Source organism: Bos indicus x Bos taurus, chromosome 1, assembly GCF_003369695.1.
Source record: "Bos indicus x Bos taurus breed Angus x Brahman F1 hybrid chromosome 1, Bos_hybrid_MaternalHap_v2.0, whole genome shotgun sequence".
In the NCBI taxonomy this organism is placed as follows: domain Eukaryota; kingdom Metazoa; phylum Chordata; class Mammalia; order Artiodactyla; family Bovidae; genus Bos; species Bos indicus x Bos taurus.
Window position 1 is genome coordinate 6,913,008 of NC_040076.1, and position 16,305 is coordinate 6,929,312.

At 37.3% G+C, this 16,305-nt stretch overlaps 1 protein-coding gene across 9 annotated transcripts in view; it reads right to left on the reverse strand.

Annotated features, from left to right (window-relative positions):
* Positions 1-31: 31 nt before the first annotated feature.
* Positions 32-16,305, reverse strand: part of USP16 (ubiquitin specific peptidase 16) — a 25,926-nt gene continuing 9,652 nt past the window's right edge. For 6 of the 9 annotated variants that reach the window (XM_027541095.1, XM_027541420.1, XM_027541017.1 and 3 more), the window contains 14 exons: positions 16,117-16,220; positions 14,748-14,935; positions 14,081-14,176; positions 13,389-13,519; positions 13,022-13,109; positions 11,590-11,668; positions 10,041-10,132; positions 9,649-9,705; positions 8,526-8,702; positions 5,411-6,074; positions 4,268-4,362; positions 1,155-1,241; positions 559-715; positions 32-448 (listed from right to left, as the gene is read on the reverse strand). In XM_027541095.1, coding sequence (XP_027396896.1) covers positions 324-448; positions 559-715; positions 1,155-1,241; positions 4,268-4,362; positions 5,411-6,074; positions 8,526-8,702; positions 9,649-9,705; positions 10,041-10,132; positions 11,590-11,668; positions 13,022-13,109; positions 13,389-13,519; positions 14,081-14,176; positions 14,748-14,935; positions 16,117-16,220 — 2,140 coding nt within the window. In that variant the 3' untranslated portion in view covers positions 32-323. The remainder of the gene's footprint in view (positions 449-558; positions 716-1,154; positions 1,242-4,267; positions 4,363-5,410; positions 6,075-8,525; positions 8,703-9,648; positions 9,706-10,040; positions 10,133-11,589; positions 11,669-13,021; positions 13,110-13,388; positions 13,520-14,080; positions 14,177-14,747; positions 14,936-16,116; positions 16,221-16,305) is intronic. The other 3 variants (XM_027541340.1, XM_027541597.1, XM_027541686.1) reach the window with 1 other exon arrangement.

Consider the following 16,305-nt stretch of genomic DNA (forward strand, 5'->3'; position numbering starts at 1 on the left):
GTGTGTCAGTACAACTTACTGATAAAGCAAATTTTGGGGGTAATTAATTTTATTGATGTGTTGCAAACCACCACGCAGACATATTATTGAGCACTTAAGTAATTCAGAATCCTTTCCAGAAATTGGAAGCAGGGATAAAAACCACTGTGACAATACAAAACCACTAAATTTTTAGGTATTTTCCCTTCAGTATTTTAGTAAGTGTGATTTCTTCTGGCATGTATTTAATTTTAAGTGAACATGATTTACAGTTAGTCTTTACTTTTTTTATTACAGCAATTATAAAAGCCATAAACGTTTCCAGAGAAAGCACTTTGAAATTGTTACAGTATTCTCTCATAAAATAGGAGGTAAGCCTGTGAACTTAGTACTTTAGTTGTAGGCACAGCTTGCACGTGAGTGTCGCTGATGTGAAACCACTGCCCTTTGGTTGATTCCATTTCAAAATCTGTCAAAAAGGAAATGTAAAATTAAATAGAAATGGAAAAATTCAAGTTCAGCCTTTTTTGGTTTTGCCATAATATCTGCTGAATACTAGAATTCTGTAAAACCTTTTACCTTGTGGAATATCACCATGGAGAACAAGGTTAGAGAGATGAGTGTTTGCAGTTCTTGTCTTGGCGTAGGCAGTATAATGCCCTGACCTCATGGTACCACTGTGTTCGACGACTCCATATAAGGAATACAGTACCCGTGTATGTTCTTCAGCAACATTCTTTAAAATGTGAACAGAATTCAGAAAAGTTATTTCTGGGCAAGATAACTGTAAACTATGCCAAAGGTCTCTAACCTTTGAGAATGCAGAAATCATTGAGTCTGAACTGGAATTTTCTCCCTTTTCTCAGCCTACTCTGTGGTATCACATTTAAGATTTTATTAGAAAGCTGCCACTGCCCTTGCCCTACTGGAAGAACCATAAACCAGAGGCCACCTGCTATAATCAGTTTCCTGGCCAAATGGGGGTTTAAAAATATATTGAAGTAACAATCTATGTTGAAGATGATTGATCACAGACCTTCAAATTACAAAGGTACAAAGACTCAGTGTACTCAGCAGCTCTTAATCAACTTCATACTTATGTGAGTTGCTGTTGGAATATTTGGTAATAAGCTGATTCCCTCAAAGATTTCCCCAAAAAGGCAAGTTTCACCTACCTTACACTTAAGGGTACAAAAAGGAGCCAAATCTAAGATTTCTGGAAATTTTATGTGTTTGTTAACTTTGCGAAGGTTAAAACCAGCCTGAAAAAGAAGGAGAGTAGATTTAAGTTCTTTTCCCGGAAAAACTACATAAGAGAACTGTCGACCCACCACAATGCCCAGAACAATAACCCAGTCCCAGTTCAGCTGTCTCAGAAAACTCTAGTTCCCTCACTGCTAACTTCCAGTTGACTGGTTTTTGCTAAGTGTACCTACACACAGTCCAGACCCACACACAGTCCAGATTGAGTAAACTGTTCCTGTAAGAACATTCTCAATGTTTCTGCTTTAACCATCCAGAAAAGCCAAATTAGACAAGAGACTGAGTGCTTAAAACTCAGCAATAGCAGAATTCTGGGAAGCACACTCTCTCAGCCTCACTCTAACCAAGCCTGTCAAACTATTTGTAAAGATGCACCCAGGTAAGTCAAACTCACACCAAGCACAGGAGAGAAAATGCTCTGAAAATACTTAGGGAATCTAGAACTGAATTCACAACTGGTACTGCTCATGGTTCTTTCAGAAAAGATGGAGTCATCAAAAAGATGGAAATCCAAGGTACTAATGCCTTATTAAGGATCAGTAAAAATAAGATACTACACACATATTGCTAAATTTCCCAAGTGTGAGATATAACTAGTAAAGTGTCTTTTTTCGTTAAACCTGAAATTAAGGTTAGAGTAAGATGCGAATATAATAAAGGACACAGACGGTATGGACCTAAGAGAAGCAGAAGATATTAGGAAGAGGTGGCAAAACCACAAAAGAATGATATAAAAAAGATGCTTAATGACCCAGATAACCACGATGGTGTGATCACCCAGCCAGCCAGACATCCTAGAATGCAAAGTCAAGTGGGTCTTAGGAAGCATCACTAGGAACAAAGCTAGTGGAGGTGATGGAATTCCAATTGAACTATTTCAAATCCTAAAGGATGATGCTGTGAAAGTGCTGCACTCAACATGCCAGCAAATTTGCAAAAGTCAGCAGTGGCCATAGGACTGGAAAAGGTCAGTTTTCATTCCAATCCCAAAGAGAGGCAATGCCAAAGAATGCTCAAACTACCACACAACTGCACTCATCTCACACGCTAGTGGACTTCCCTGGTGGCTCAGACGGTAAAGTGTCTGCCTACAATGCATGAGACCTGATTTCAATCCCTGGGTCAGGAAGATCCTCTGGAGAAGGAAGTGGCAACCCACTCCAGTATTCTTGCCTGGAAAATCCCATGGATGGAGGAGCCTGATAGGCTACAGTCTGTGGGGTCACAAAAAGTGGCACACAACTGAGCGACTTCACTTTACTTTCACTTTCACACACTAGCAAAGTAATGCTCAAAATTATCCAAGCAAGGCTTCAGCAGTACATGAACTGAGAACTTCCAGATGTTCAAGCAGGATTTAGAAAAAACCTGAGAAGAACCCGAAAAGAACCCAAAATCAAACTGCCAACATCTGTTGGATCACAGAAAAAGCAAGGGAGTTCCAGAAAAACATCTGCTTTATTGACTACAACAAAGCCTTTGCGTGGATGACAACAAACTGGAAAATTCTTCAGGAGATGGGAATACCAGACCACCTTACCTCTCTCCTGAGAAATCTGTATGCAGGTCAAGAAGCAACTGGACATGGAACAATGGACTGGTTCAAAACTGGGAAAGGAGTACATCAAGACTGTATACTGTCACCCTGCTTACTTAACTTATATATACAGAGTATGTCATGTGAAATGCCAGGCTGGATGAAGCAGAAGCTGGAATCAAGATTGCTGGGAGAAATATCAATAACCTCAGAGGCAGATGACACCACCCTTATGGCAGAAAGTGAAAAAGAACTAAAGAGCCTCTTGATGAAAGTGAAAGGAGAGTGAAAAAGCTGGCTTAAAACTCAACATTCAGAAAAGTAAGATCATAGCATCCGGTCCCATCACTTCATGGCAAATAGATGGGCAAATAGTGGCAACAGTGGCTGACTTTATTTTGGGGGCTCCAAAAATCACTGCAGATGATGACTGGACTCATGAAATTAAAAGACAGTTGCTCCTTGGAAGAAAAGCTATGACCAACCTAAACAGCATATTAAAAAGCAGAAACATTACTTTGCCAACAAAGGTCCACATGGTCAAAGCTATGGTTTTTCCAGTGGTCATGTATGGATGTGAGAATTGGACCATAAAGAAAGCTGAGCGCCGAAGAATTGATGCTTTTGAACTGTGGTGTTGGAGAAGACTCTTGAAAGGCCCTTGGGCTGCAAGGAGATCCAACCAGTCCATCATAAAGAGATCAGACCTGAGTGTTCATTGGAAGGAGTGATGCTGAAGAGGAAATTCCAATACTTTGGCCACTTGATACAAAGAACTGACTCAATGGAAAAGACCCTGATGCTGGGAAAGATTGAAGGCAGGAGGAGAAGGGGATGACAGAGGATGAGATGGTTGGATGGCATCACCGACTCAATGGACATGAGTTTGGGCAAAGTCCGGGAGTTGGTGATGGACAGGGAGGCCTGGTGTGCTGCAGTCCATGGGGTCGCAAAGAGTCGGACACAACTGAGCGACTGAACTGAACTGATATCTAACAAGAGCAACATGTAGTAAGACTGAGGAGGGACTGTGCCTAAATTTCTCTTCCAACTTGACATTATCTTCATCAAACCCTTTTGTGTTACCCATATGTATACTGTTTTGGCTTCCCGGGTGGCTCAGTGGTAAACAATCCACCTGCTAATGTAGGAGTCAAGAGACTCAGTTTCAATCCCTGGGGTGGGAAGATGCCCTGGAGGAGGAAATGGCAACCCACTCCAGTATTCTTGCCAGAATAAGTCTATGGACAGAGGACCCTGATGGGCTACAGTCTACAGACCCCTGATGGGGTCACAAAAAGTCAGATAAGACTGAGCAATTGAGCATGCACACGTAAGTACTGTTTTACTTTCCTACCTCTTTGAAGTCAGAACTAAGAATAACAGAAAACAAAAACCACACACACACACTTAATGTGTAGAGACCATAACAAATAAAGCAGGTATTACATATCTGAAACAAAGTTTTTGTAAGAAAACAAGGGGTACCTGCTGAAATCTCTTGAAATGAAGAGTGAGAACTGGAGGAGCAAGAGAAATTAGCATCTGCTTCTTAGCATTGGTGTAAATATGCTTCCTTTCGCCTATACAAAGAACCAAATGTTAGCAGTGTGAGTATCATTTTAGACTTCTTTAGCATTCTTCACCTGCTATAAAATCATTTCAAAACATTTAAATCAAAGATTAGTGAGCTTTCTGGAAAGAACCAAATAGTAAATATTTTAGGTTTTTGGACTAAGAAGCAAAAATCAAGGATATTTTACATGTATTAATACATGAGAGAAAATTTCCACAACTTTTTACTATTATAAAGTAATTGAGTACAATTGCAGTCTACTGAAAAGAACAGACTTATTTTTGGAGAGGTAATTAATTGGAGTTCTAAGTTAATGTATTCTATCATAAAATCATTTTCCAATGTTCTATAAAAAATATTTTTAGCTCAGAGATCACAAAAAAAACAAGAGGTGAGCCAAGTTTAGAATACAAACCATAGTCCACTGACACCAGCACTAAAGCAAACAAATGCTATAAAATCAACACGATTCACTGTTTGTAAATAAATAAAAATAACATAGAAAGACTTGTCAAGTGTTTCAACAATTCAATTGAGAATCCTTAGGCATCTATGGTCCCTCCCTATCCTACCTACCCAATTATAAAAACAAAATAAAAAGGTGGGGGCTGGGATAGGAGAGGAATTACTAGTATCTTTCTGTCTGTCTCTGAAGCAGCCTGTAAAGAAGCACTGCGCCCCAGGACCGTGCACTGGGATGTCACCACACTCAAGAGTTCAGGTGTGTTTTCCTGGGCGCAGGGGCCTGAGAGCCATCACAATGAGGGGAAGCCGAGGACACACAGAAACAGCCCCAGGTGAGGGGGCTGTGAGATGCCTTAGCGGGACGCCTTCCTCACAGGGAGCGCCTGCTGGCAGAGTGCGGACTGCCCCACCCAACTGCTGGGACGCCAGTGAACTCTGCTTACCCACCCTTCTGTGAAAATGTTTACACAGGAAAGGGCTTAGTGACTCCATCCAAATCCTGACACAATTAAAACAGGAACAGTCTACTGATGCAGTGCAAACTGTTCCCCTGAACATTAACTTTACTTTCTGTGAAAGCATCTAAATACCTTTCATATTTGCCTTTGGTCCACTGTATTGTCTCCGCGTGCACACTTCACAAAGCAGTTTATTAGCATCCCGAAGTTTCTCGTTTCGAGTGAACTGATACAAACAATGTTGGACTGAACACTCATCGGTGTTGAAAGCCTCCCTATTTGCAAGCGTACAGAAAGCAGTCTCTGGATCTTCGTTTACAACCTCATATACCTTCGTCCCGGGAGTAGGATCGTCATCCAGAATCTCTATATTTATTTCGTCAGGTTGCAGAGCAGCATTCAAGTTAAGGTTCTCAAAACCACTGGAAATGTCCACTTCTCCATTGCTCCCTTCCTTCAGGTAGGCACCGTTTAAATTCCTAGGACATTCAGTGGCAGACGATGCCAAAACCTCCAGATCATTATCCACACTGACATTTTTCATAGCTGCTTCCTCTGTGGATTTTTGATTGTCAGTTATACTTTCTATCATTTTTTCATGGCCGTTCAAATCTTTCTGATTAACACAATATTCTTTAGGTGCAACTTCCTCTTGTGAGATATGGTTGGATTTAATATCTGCTTCTCTCTGAAGTGACATTTCAACTTCACATTCATTATCTTCAGGATGGTCAATGGCATAAACATCATTTAAATGAAGAACTTTCCCTTGAATTTTCTGTTGTCTTCGTTGGTTCTGTGTAAAAAGTACAAAACATTAAAAAAGAGAGGGAGATAAAAAGCATACATGTACCACATTAGATTTCTTATTTATCAATCAAAAATAAATAATAAGGAAGAGTTCACTCCCAGAAAAGTTCCTTTACTGTCAGAGATTAAATAATTATGAAGAAAAGTTCTTTGAAAGGAGGGGTAAACCATCACCAATATTCAAAAAACTGTCACACAGGGGCAAATAAAAATGGGCACGATTTAGACAGAGCAGTCTAGATCTAGACAGAGCAGCGAGGCTGCTGAACCCAAGCAGCCATGTGTGAAGGCGGGGGGCGAGTGACGACACATACATCATGAAGGGATGTATCCATGTGAGTTATAATTACACAATCAAGGCTTCACTTAAGAGAGAAAAAAAAAAAAACAAAACTGAAAACTCAAGGACAAGCAGAGGGATGGAGGATAAAATTCCAGGAAACAAACAGCCCCAAATCAGAGGAGAAGAAAGGAAACGACACGTACAGAGGACACTTAAATCACTACCCACTTAACCACCTTCTTTGCTGTTTGCTGCCTCTGTCCCAGCATGGGGGTGTGGGGTTGGTGCGGGTAGGGTTTCACTGAGATTCCTGTTACTGGAATGGCTGAAGACTCAAAGGGTTAGCACGTGAGCTGTCATAAAAGGACAGTCCCATGAGGCTAATTTGTAATACCAGAAAGTTAAAGGGCCACATCCAGGGCCCTGGACACAAACATTTTCTGAGACACTTCAGTTAAAAATAGTTACACATGAAAGAAAAATGAAGAAAGGAGATGAGCGAATACTTCAAAGGAACAGAAACACAAATGGCCCTTAAACATAAAAATATGCTTAACTTCACTTTCATATGTTGCTGGTGGGAACATAAATTGGTACAGCTTTTGTGGAGGGCAATTATTTTAGCAAAACTACAAATACAATCCCTCTTCTCAAAATATACCCTACAGATGACATATGTATAGGGTTATTCACAGAAGCACTGGCCATTATAGCAAAAGAGTATAGGTGTTTGTACATCTAAATCAATAAAGAAATGGTTAGATGAACTATAGCACATCTTTTAAGAGTACATCTTTTAAACTATATTTTGTAGAAGGCTGAGTGCTGAAGAATCGATGCTTTTGAACTGTGGTGTTGGAGAAGACTCTTGAGAGTCCCTTGGACTGCAAGATCAAACCAGTCAATCCTAAAGGAAATCAACCCTGAATTTTAACTGGAAGGACTGATGCTGATGATAAAGCTTCAATACTTTGGCTACCTGATGCAAACAGCCAATTCATTGGAAAAGACCCTGATGCTGGGAAAGATTGAAGGCGGGAGAAGGAGATGACAGAGGATGAGATGGTTGGATGGCATCACTGATTCAATGGACGTGAGTTTGAGTAAACTCCAGGAGATAGTGAAGGACAGGGAAGCCTAGCGTGCTGCAGTCCGTGGGGTTGCAAAGAGTTGGACATGATTGAGTGACTGAACAACATTTACTACTCAAACAGAATTCTACATAACTTTTTAAAAAGAAATTTATTGGCATATAGTAGCTTTATAATGTTGGGTTAGTTTTAATCCTACAGCAAAGTGAATCAGCTATACATACATCTCTTTTTTCTGGATTTCCTTCCTATTTAGGTCACCACAGAGCATCAAGTAGAGTTTCTTTATATGATTGTTAAAAAAAAAGAATCTTTGCGTCCTGAAACATGAAGAAATGTAAAGATCTCCAAGAATCTAATTAAGTAGAAAAAAAAAGGACCAGAACAGTGTGCATAATTTTTAAAACCAGGAAAACACAAGACCACATATTTGTACTTGATTGTATTTTCCCAAAACATCTCCAGCACAAATAAGACACTAATGAGAGTAATATTATATCATACAAGGAGGAAGACCTTTATTGTACACCTTTATATATTTTTAAATGTTAATGTATTAGAAACTTAAAAAATTCTTGAATAAATTTTTTTTAAATCATAACAAGTAATGCAGTTTTTTTATATATATTTTTTTTAATTTTTAATTTTATTTTATTTTTAAACTGCAGTTTTTTTTTAAAGCACAACATTTTCTTCACATATTCTCAAAGAAATTTCACTGCAGAGAATATCACATGAGCTAATTCTATAACTGCCAAATCGAGTAAAAGTGAAAGTCACGTCATGTCTGACTGTGATCCCATGGACTACAGCCTGCCAGGCTCCTCTGTCCATGGGATTCTCCAGGCCAGAATACTGGAGTGGGTTGCCATGCCCTCCTCCAAGGATCTTCCCAACCCAGGTCTCCCAAATTGCAGGCAGATTCTGAGACAACAGGGAAGCCTGTCAAATTAAAGTGCTGTACATAAAATAACAGACATGTCTACCACTGTCATTCAGACTTCAAACTGAATAGTCTAAAAGTTAAAATTAGACAAGGATGGTTTTCCTCCTAATTACCCACCTTGGCTTGCTTCTTGGCTTGCTTCTTTGCTTTTTTCTGCAAGTGCTTACTTGTTCCTGAAGGAATATCGTTTCTCTCCTTTAAGTAACTATCATTATCTTTTTCTTCCTCGCTATCTTTATCTTCATCTTCCATTGTCTTTTTCAGATTTTTATCATTTATACTTTTCTTACCACTCTTAAAATATGGAGAGAATATGGACCAAAAATCAAACTTTATTACTGCTTGTAAAGAGATTTCATGTTACCTAAACAGTTTTCTATTCCTAATTTACACCAGATTTATTTTTCATACTGTTTGGAAACATATCCAGGACAAAATTCATTCATCTGAGACACTAGAAAACAATCTTCACATACTGAGAAAACAAGCAAACAAACAAAATGGTAAAAAAAGGCAATTTAACATGTGAGTGTAATAGAAAGGAATACAGTGAGTTGTAATAGATACATGCTGTACCATGCTGTAATTACGTCTATTTCTAAATGCACTTTCTGTTGGTAAGTGATTTACAAGTTCAACTACAGGTATTCCTTTCTATTCTTTTCTTCTCATGCAAGCGACAGTTTTAAAGAAAAGAAAAAATAGAGTATGTTTGGTAAGACATAGTAAATTTGGTAATCACTTAGTGATTTAAAGGGACCCCCCAATTCATATTAAGTCGAATAATGATTTATTCAATACTCATAATGTTATTTTTTCCCCTACTATTACTTGATAAGAACTAAATTTATATGGCTTACTCTGTTAATATTTATGAACTTAAACTTTAAGGGATTTGTGGTTAGTCTTAAATAATGAAAATAATAATGACTTATATGAAGTAAATACCTCCCTATATATAAACTAACCAAGTTAGTCATCCATAAACAATTCAAAACATAGTCTTTAAAATGCACATATATACACACACATAAAAAATATATATATACACAAATACATATATTTATTCATTATCTTTTCAAATCTTTAAAACTCTTCTATCTCACATATATTAAGAAAACTTTTTCCATGCAAGGCCTAGTAAAGTACCAACTTGGAAACGGTAACAAGCCCTCCCTCACAAAATTTAGCTCAGGAAAGAAAACGATCTACTTACATAAAATAAACTCAATAATCTTACCTGATCATCTAAAACCGGTAGAGACAAATCAAGGAAAGATTCATGAACCAAGGAGACCTTAACCAACCAAAAAAGAAGATGAAAAAAGGAGGAAAAGATTCACTTTAAACATCATATAGTAAAATCTTGGGGAGGGGAGCTAAATTTTAAAATAAAGGCTTAAGAATATGAAAAACTACACAGTGTTGAGGAATTTGGGTTAGGTATAAGAAATTAAAATATTACACTAACTTCTTCCTGATTTAAGGAATGTTCATAGTTCTAGCAAAAAACTAAGCATACTTAGTTCAAAAAGAGTATCTTACAAAACTAACCAGATGTTTGTTTCCAAAAGAAACAACTCATGAACTCCATTAATATGCATAAATCCAGTCTGCACTGCATCTACTTACAGTTCTGCATTCATCACACATGATTGTACTCGTCAGCTCACCACCAAATATTCGGTCCACAAAACTTGGTACTGATTTTTTCTTTTCGTACTCTACAAGGGGAAAAAAGGCTATCAATTACCTGTACACAATTAATGAAGTAAGATGAAACTACTTACTTACCTATCTAACCCTGAAATTTTATTTTTAATTTCCTATTGACTTGTTTTTCTCTACTCATAATTACCATAATTTTATTTTATACTATAGTCAGCAGAATGTACTCCAGCATTCTAAGCAGGATACAATTTAACACATCTTGCACACACACAAAAAATTCTTATCTAGGGTCTAGTCAGTGCAAAATGAATTGTGCAAGTCAGTGAGACTTTCTGTGCATCAATATTTTAACTATCAAAAGTAAAATGAGCAGACTGGGCTACACAGGATAATAATTTAGCTCACTTCTAGCTCTAGTATTCTAACACTGCCAGCAAATTTGAGAGTAACTTGCTTTGTGAACTTCATTCAAAATCAAAACAAAAACAAAAAGCCCTTAGGAAAGTATTTCAGACAAAATCCTCCTTTTCTTTCTCTATGTCCCCAGAAACAACCTTGGTAAGCTTAGCATAAGATGATGGAATTTTACTACCTAGTCATCCAATTTTCTAACTACATGAAATGTATAAGCCTTGTTCAAACGACATGTGTCATTTATACAGAAACACATTTTATGACAGACAGTTGAGCAGGCTAGATTCTCTCCATTAATGGCCAGGCCAGCAACAAGGGCCCTGAGGCGGCAAACAGTTGCTCTGTGTAGATTCCAAGCTGTGCTTCACAATTCAGTAGTTGCTAGTCATTGGAGCCATTTAAACTGGTTAAAATCAAATGAAAATAAAAATTCAGCTCCTTTTGCACCGGTCACATTTCAAGGGCTCAACTGTCACATATGGCTACTGTATCAGACAGCAGAAATACTGAAGTAATCCATCATCAGACAGTTCTACTCAACAAACCTTTCCTAAATCATTAAATGTTACACAATGATAAGAATAAAGTCAGCTCCGTGATTAATAAACCAGCTGACAACTAGCAAAGACAAGTGTAAATCACTAAAAATTAAAGTCTAAGCTTTTGAGGCAGTTCTCTGGCAGTCCAGTGGTTAGGACTTGGACCCCTGGCTTTCACTGCTGAGACCTGGGTTCAGTTCCTGGTTGGAGAACTAAGATCCCTTGAGCCACGTGGCGGGGCCAAATAAATAAAGTCTAAGCTTTTAAAAAATAAAATTGGGATGTCATCTTATCATCTTAGCTCTATGTTTATAAATTTTACCATAATACAACATAAAAAGAATACACCTAGGTTAAATTCTCCTATTTACCTTTGGAGTACTGAATAATTTTCTTAAATCAACAGAGATAAAGAACAATATTTTTTTTAAATCAACAGAGATAAAGAACGATTATACACTAATAACTGTGGATTTGAAATACATGTGTCAGCAATCCTGTTTTAATGTACACAGGATTTCAACTATACTGTTTTAGTTCAAGAAGTCAGACATTACCTTTAACTTTATTTTTCAGTTCTTCATCCACTTTTTCAGTAGAATTATCAAATGCTTTAAGAATTCCTTTACTCACTCTCTAAAAGTAATAAAATAAATATATATACTATTAAATATAGTTATTTTCCTTAGAAATATGTAATCAAGTAAAGAAAATGATCAAACATTAGCACCCCAAAATTACCAAATAAAAATTGGTATTTTTAAAATCACATTTTCAAAATTAATTCCAGGAGCTAAAAAGAAATATACTTTAAAAAACAATAACTAACCCTTGAGCAAAGGTACTGTATTATCATTTCAAGATTTTAACCTACTCTAACCAAAGTTTCTCAGAACATGCCCACCTCCTTTGAAAAAGACCACTGAAATATCATGTTCTAGAAGCAGAGTGCACGTGTGCTCAGTTGCTAAGCTGTGTCCGACTCTTTGTGAATCCATGGATTACAGACTGCCAGACTCCTCTGTCCATGGGGTTTCCCATGCTAGAATACTTGTGCAAAATTCCCATGCAAAATTTTGTCATCTTCCAGACCCAGGGATCAAACCTGCATCTCTTGCCTCTCCTGCATTGGCAGGCGGATTCCTGAGCCACCTGAAATCCCAGAAGCAGAGAACACTGGCAGGCGGATTCCTGAGCCACCTGAAATCCCAGAAGCAAAGAACTATAGGGACAGACTCCAGTGCTCTAAGCCCAGCTCCATCACTACTGGGTGACCCTGAACCAGGCAATGAACTTCTAGATATCCTAGCTTCATAATCTATGGAGTGAGAAAAATGACAGTAGCATGTACCTCACAGAATGGCTGTAAGGACTGAGTAGGGTAATTCATAAAATACTGAGAACAGTGCTTAACAAAACATAAAAGCAAAATAAGTATCGTTATCGCTGTTATTATTATTACTAATTATATCTACACACACCCTCCCCAAAATTACTTTACATACTGGCAATTAACAAAAATTTTACAACGCAACAAATGCTCCCTGACTCTTACAAAATAAAAATACTTCCCAGAATAAAAAGAGTGTTAAATCACACTCAGAGTAAGAGTAAGGCTGCACTGCAACTGGGAATCGTCTGGGGAGGAATATTTTCCATACCTGTATCTCTCCTGACAGGCTACAATGTCAACCCTTAGAGAACAATAATGATGCAAACAGCGAGCAAAATAAAGCGTCATGAAAAGAATCATTTTTAATTCCCTTCATTCATTTAATAATTAAAATATACTAGCCAAAAAAAGAAAAGAAGAAAAATAAATAAATAAGCAAAGAAAATACACTGGTTGAAAGGCTGGTGAAGAAAAAAAATTTTAATATAATGGCCTCAACAACTAGTTTTCATTGCTCTAATAACCCTTAAAACATCAAATGACAGACAAGTTAATGAAGATGAGATTACAAAATACACTCATCAAAATGTGCTAACCTGATGTTCTTCTGCTCTCATTCCATCCAATAAATAGCGAAGCAGCTCCTGACTGTCCTGTTGCTGGTAGCCTTTAAATCGCACTGCTCTACAGGGAAGAAAGAAAAACTATGGTGAGTCCACTAAAATGAAACTATTTTTTATAAAATCTTAGGATCATATCCCAAATTTTGGCATGTTCCAGTTTCTCAAAATTTTTGTTTAGTCCAACAACACTCCTGGCAGATTTAATTTTCACACAAAGTACATGTTTTTTAAACCATGCTTTAATATTATCTACTGAATTCACTCTAATCCTATTAATTTTTCATATTATTTCCCAGCTTCTTACTGATGCACTGAAAGCACAATCAATATGGATACTCACTTTTTACAGACCTGAGAAAAGAGTTCTCTAGGTGTCACGATTCCCTTTTTGGTCTCTTGCATCTCGTTAAGAAACTGGCTCATGGCTAACGTAAGAGGGCCTGGTGGCTCAAGATTTATTTCTAAGGGTTCCTGAATATGGGAATAAAAATTACTTTCTTCAGTCAAATTTTAGAATTGTTTATCAAAATGTAACTCGTCAACCTATATTCCTATGTTCCTAATAGAGCTGTTCCAATTAAAAGTTCAAAATGTACATCAAAAGATGGAGAAACTTTTTAGTCCTAAACTATTTTGATAAAGAATTCAGTTTTACTGTTTTATCTTATCAGGAACTTACTGCCTAGGAACTGAAAGAGCTAAATCAAAATGTAAATAATAAAAATGGAGATGGTAAAACTCATTTCGCTACACAGCATATCAGTCACCGTAAAAGAAGTTCAAAATGATAATGCGTGCTCAGAGCTTCATACGCAGCATTCCCCAGAAGGAAGCCAAACACTCAGCACAGCAGAAGGGCTTTCAGGAGCAAACACATGTAAAGGCCCCTCATAAATATCCATTAGCCTGAAAATTTAACTTGGTAACTTAAAACAAACAAAAAAGGTGAAAACGAGCACCAGTTCTTAAAAATAATTTAAAATGCTGCTACTCAGAGAGGAAAAGAAAAAAACAAAATTTTAAAGTACATACTGTTAGTGCCAAATCAGGTGGTTCAATTTTTACAATTGTTCCGGACATTTTTACTTCTTTTAATAGTTCTCTAAGCACTGGTGTTTGTGACAAATTCTGGAATGCAGGATGGAAAAGAAAGGAAAAATTATTTACAGGCAAACCAATTCAGTCAAATACTTTTAAGTGTCTATTCTTCCAAAACAGAAAAACACCATCAACACTGCAACTTTTATTGTGTCTGTTACACACAAAGTAACATCATGCTCTTCCCCCACTCTAACTGCTTCATAAGTACTTCAGTCCTGAGTTTAGTCATCACGTCAGGTCCTTCTCACAACCACCTACTATGATAGCTACCCTAACCCTACCACCACCACCACCACCCCCACATGCAACCAGGAATTTATTTCTGTACTTGGTTCTCTTGTGTTTCTAACACCCAAGTGACAGTTCTATGAGGACACGGGCCATGGTTTGTTTTGAACCCCTTCGCATGCCAGTGCTTAGCACAGGGTTTTACTGTCATGCAAAGTAAACATTCCCTTGAATTTTCTTTGAAAACACAGAAGAAACTACGTCTGAGGGAAGAGCTCAATATCATCAGTAGCAAATATGCAAAAACATCCTAACGTTATGAGGAAAATACTAAGATCTTTTTAAAGGGGAGAAATATTAACATTGGCACCTGCATAACTGCATTGAAGAAACATGTATTTCCCAAATTACTGAGTCCTTTCACAGTTATTTGGGAAGTAGAATTCATGGAAGGATTTTCTCTCGCCATGTTTTCCTTTTTTTCTCTCTCTTGCTCATTTTTACTCTCCTTTTCTAGCTTTTTGTTTTCAAGTTCAATATTACCATTATCTTCTGCTGCTTAAAAAAAAAAAGAAGAAAAAGAAATGATTTAGCAAAATGTGCAAGACACCCAAACCAAATGCAAAGATATACTTGGGACCAGAATTTGTGAATTTTACTTAATAACATGATTTGCCACCTGTTTGATTTTAAATGTTTTATTACAAATAAATTACCATCAAAAGAGAAAAACCAATAAACCAAAAATATTCAGAACTGACATAAGCAAACCAAACAGTATTCAGTATAAATCCCCTTTTAACTGAACAAATGTTTGTTACAAATGAGCAATCTTACCCTGTGAAATCAGAGTATCAAGCAATCAAGCAAAGAACATGGACATAAAGTAAATTTTTAAATGAAGTCTGAGAGTGGAAAACTAACCCTGGAGACTTCCCTGGTGGTTCGTTGGTTAAGAGTCTGCACTCCCAATGCAGGGGCTTGGGTTCAATCCCTGGTCAGGAAACGAGATCCCATATGCCAGAACTACAAGTTCCAGCATCGTGCAACCAAGATCAAAGATGCCATATGCCGCAACTAAGACCTGGTGCAGCCAATTACATTAACTAAGAAAAACTAATCTTGAAGTTAGGAACAAACAATTCTGGCTCCACAAAAGATACCTCTGGGAATGTAAAAATCTAAAGGAGATTTTAAAGCAGATGATGAAAATCAACCCTATTAACTTAATAATGAATGAAAAAAACGAGAAGTATCTGGCCTTTTGAAGGAATCATAGGCACTTTACTTTCACATCATCCGAACAATGTAGCAGTTCAGTTCAGTTCAATCAGTCCAGTCCTACTCTTCACCACCCCATGAACTACAGCATGCCAGGCTTCCCTGTCCATCACCAACTTTCACATCATCCAAATGATGTAGAAAGAAAAATCCATTATAAAGCAGGTCTGCCTTAAGCCCTGTGCCAGGGTATAGGAGTGTGGCGTTACTGCTCATCACTAACCCAGACTCTTCATCACATATGACTATATTATTTCTCAGATTCCCTTCTAATTCTAACTCCTTATAATTATCTATGTTCTTACTGTTCTACATTGTTAACCAAAGACAGTTTCATAGTTTGAAATCAATCATTAATAATGGTATTCAGCTATATGCAATGATACAGTATGTGAAACTAAATACCCACAGATAATATATATCAACATTACAGTCTATATTAAGAAAAATGATTTTACCTGATTCTGGAGTTGTATTGCCAGCCTGCTTTCTAACATAATCAACCACCTGACCCAATCGGTTTGAATTACAATAATGGACTTCATCATCACATAGGTAACACCTGTGTCCCAACAGATCCCAGAGAAGAAAAGTGACAAACTGACAACCACCAAAGGAGGCTAATTTTAATAAAGGAGACCCAAAAT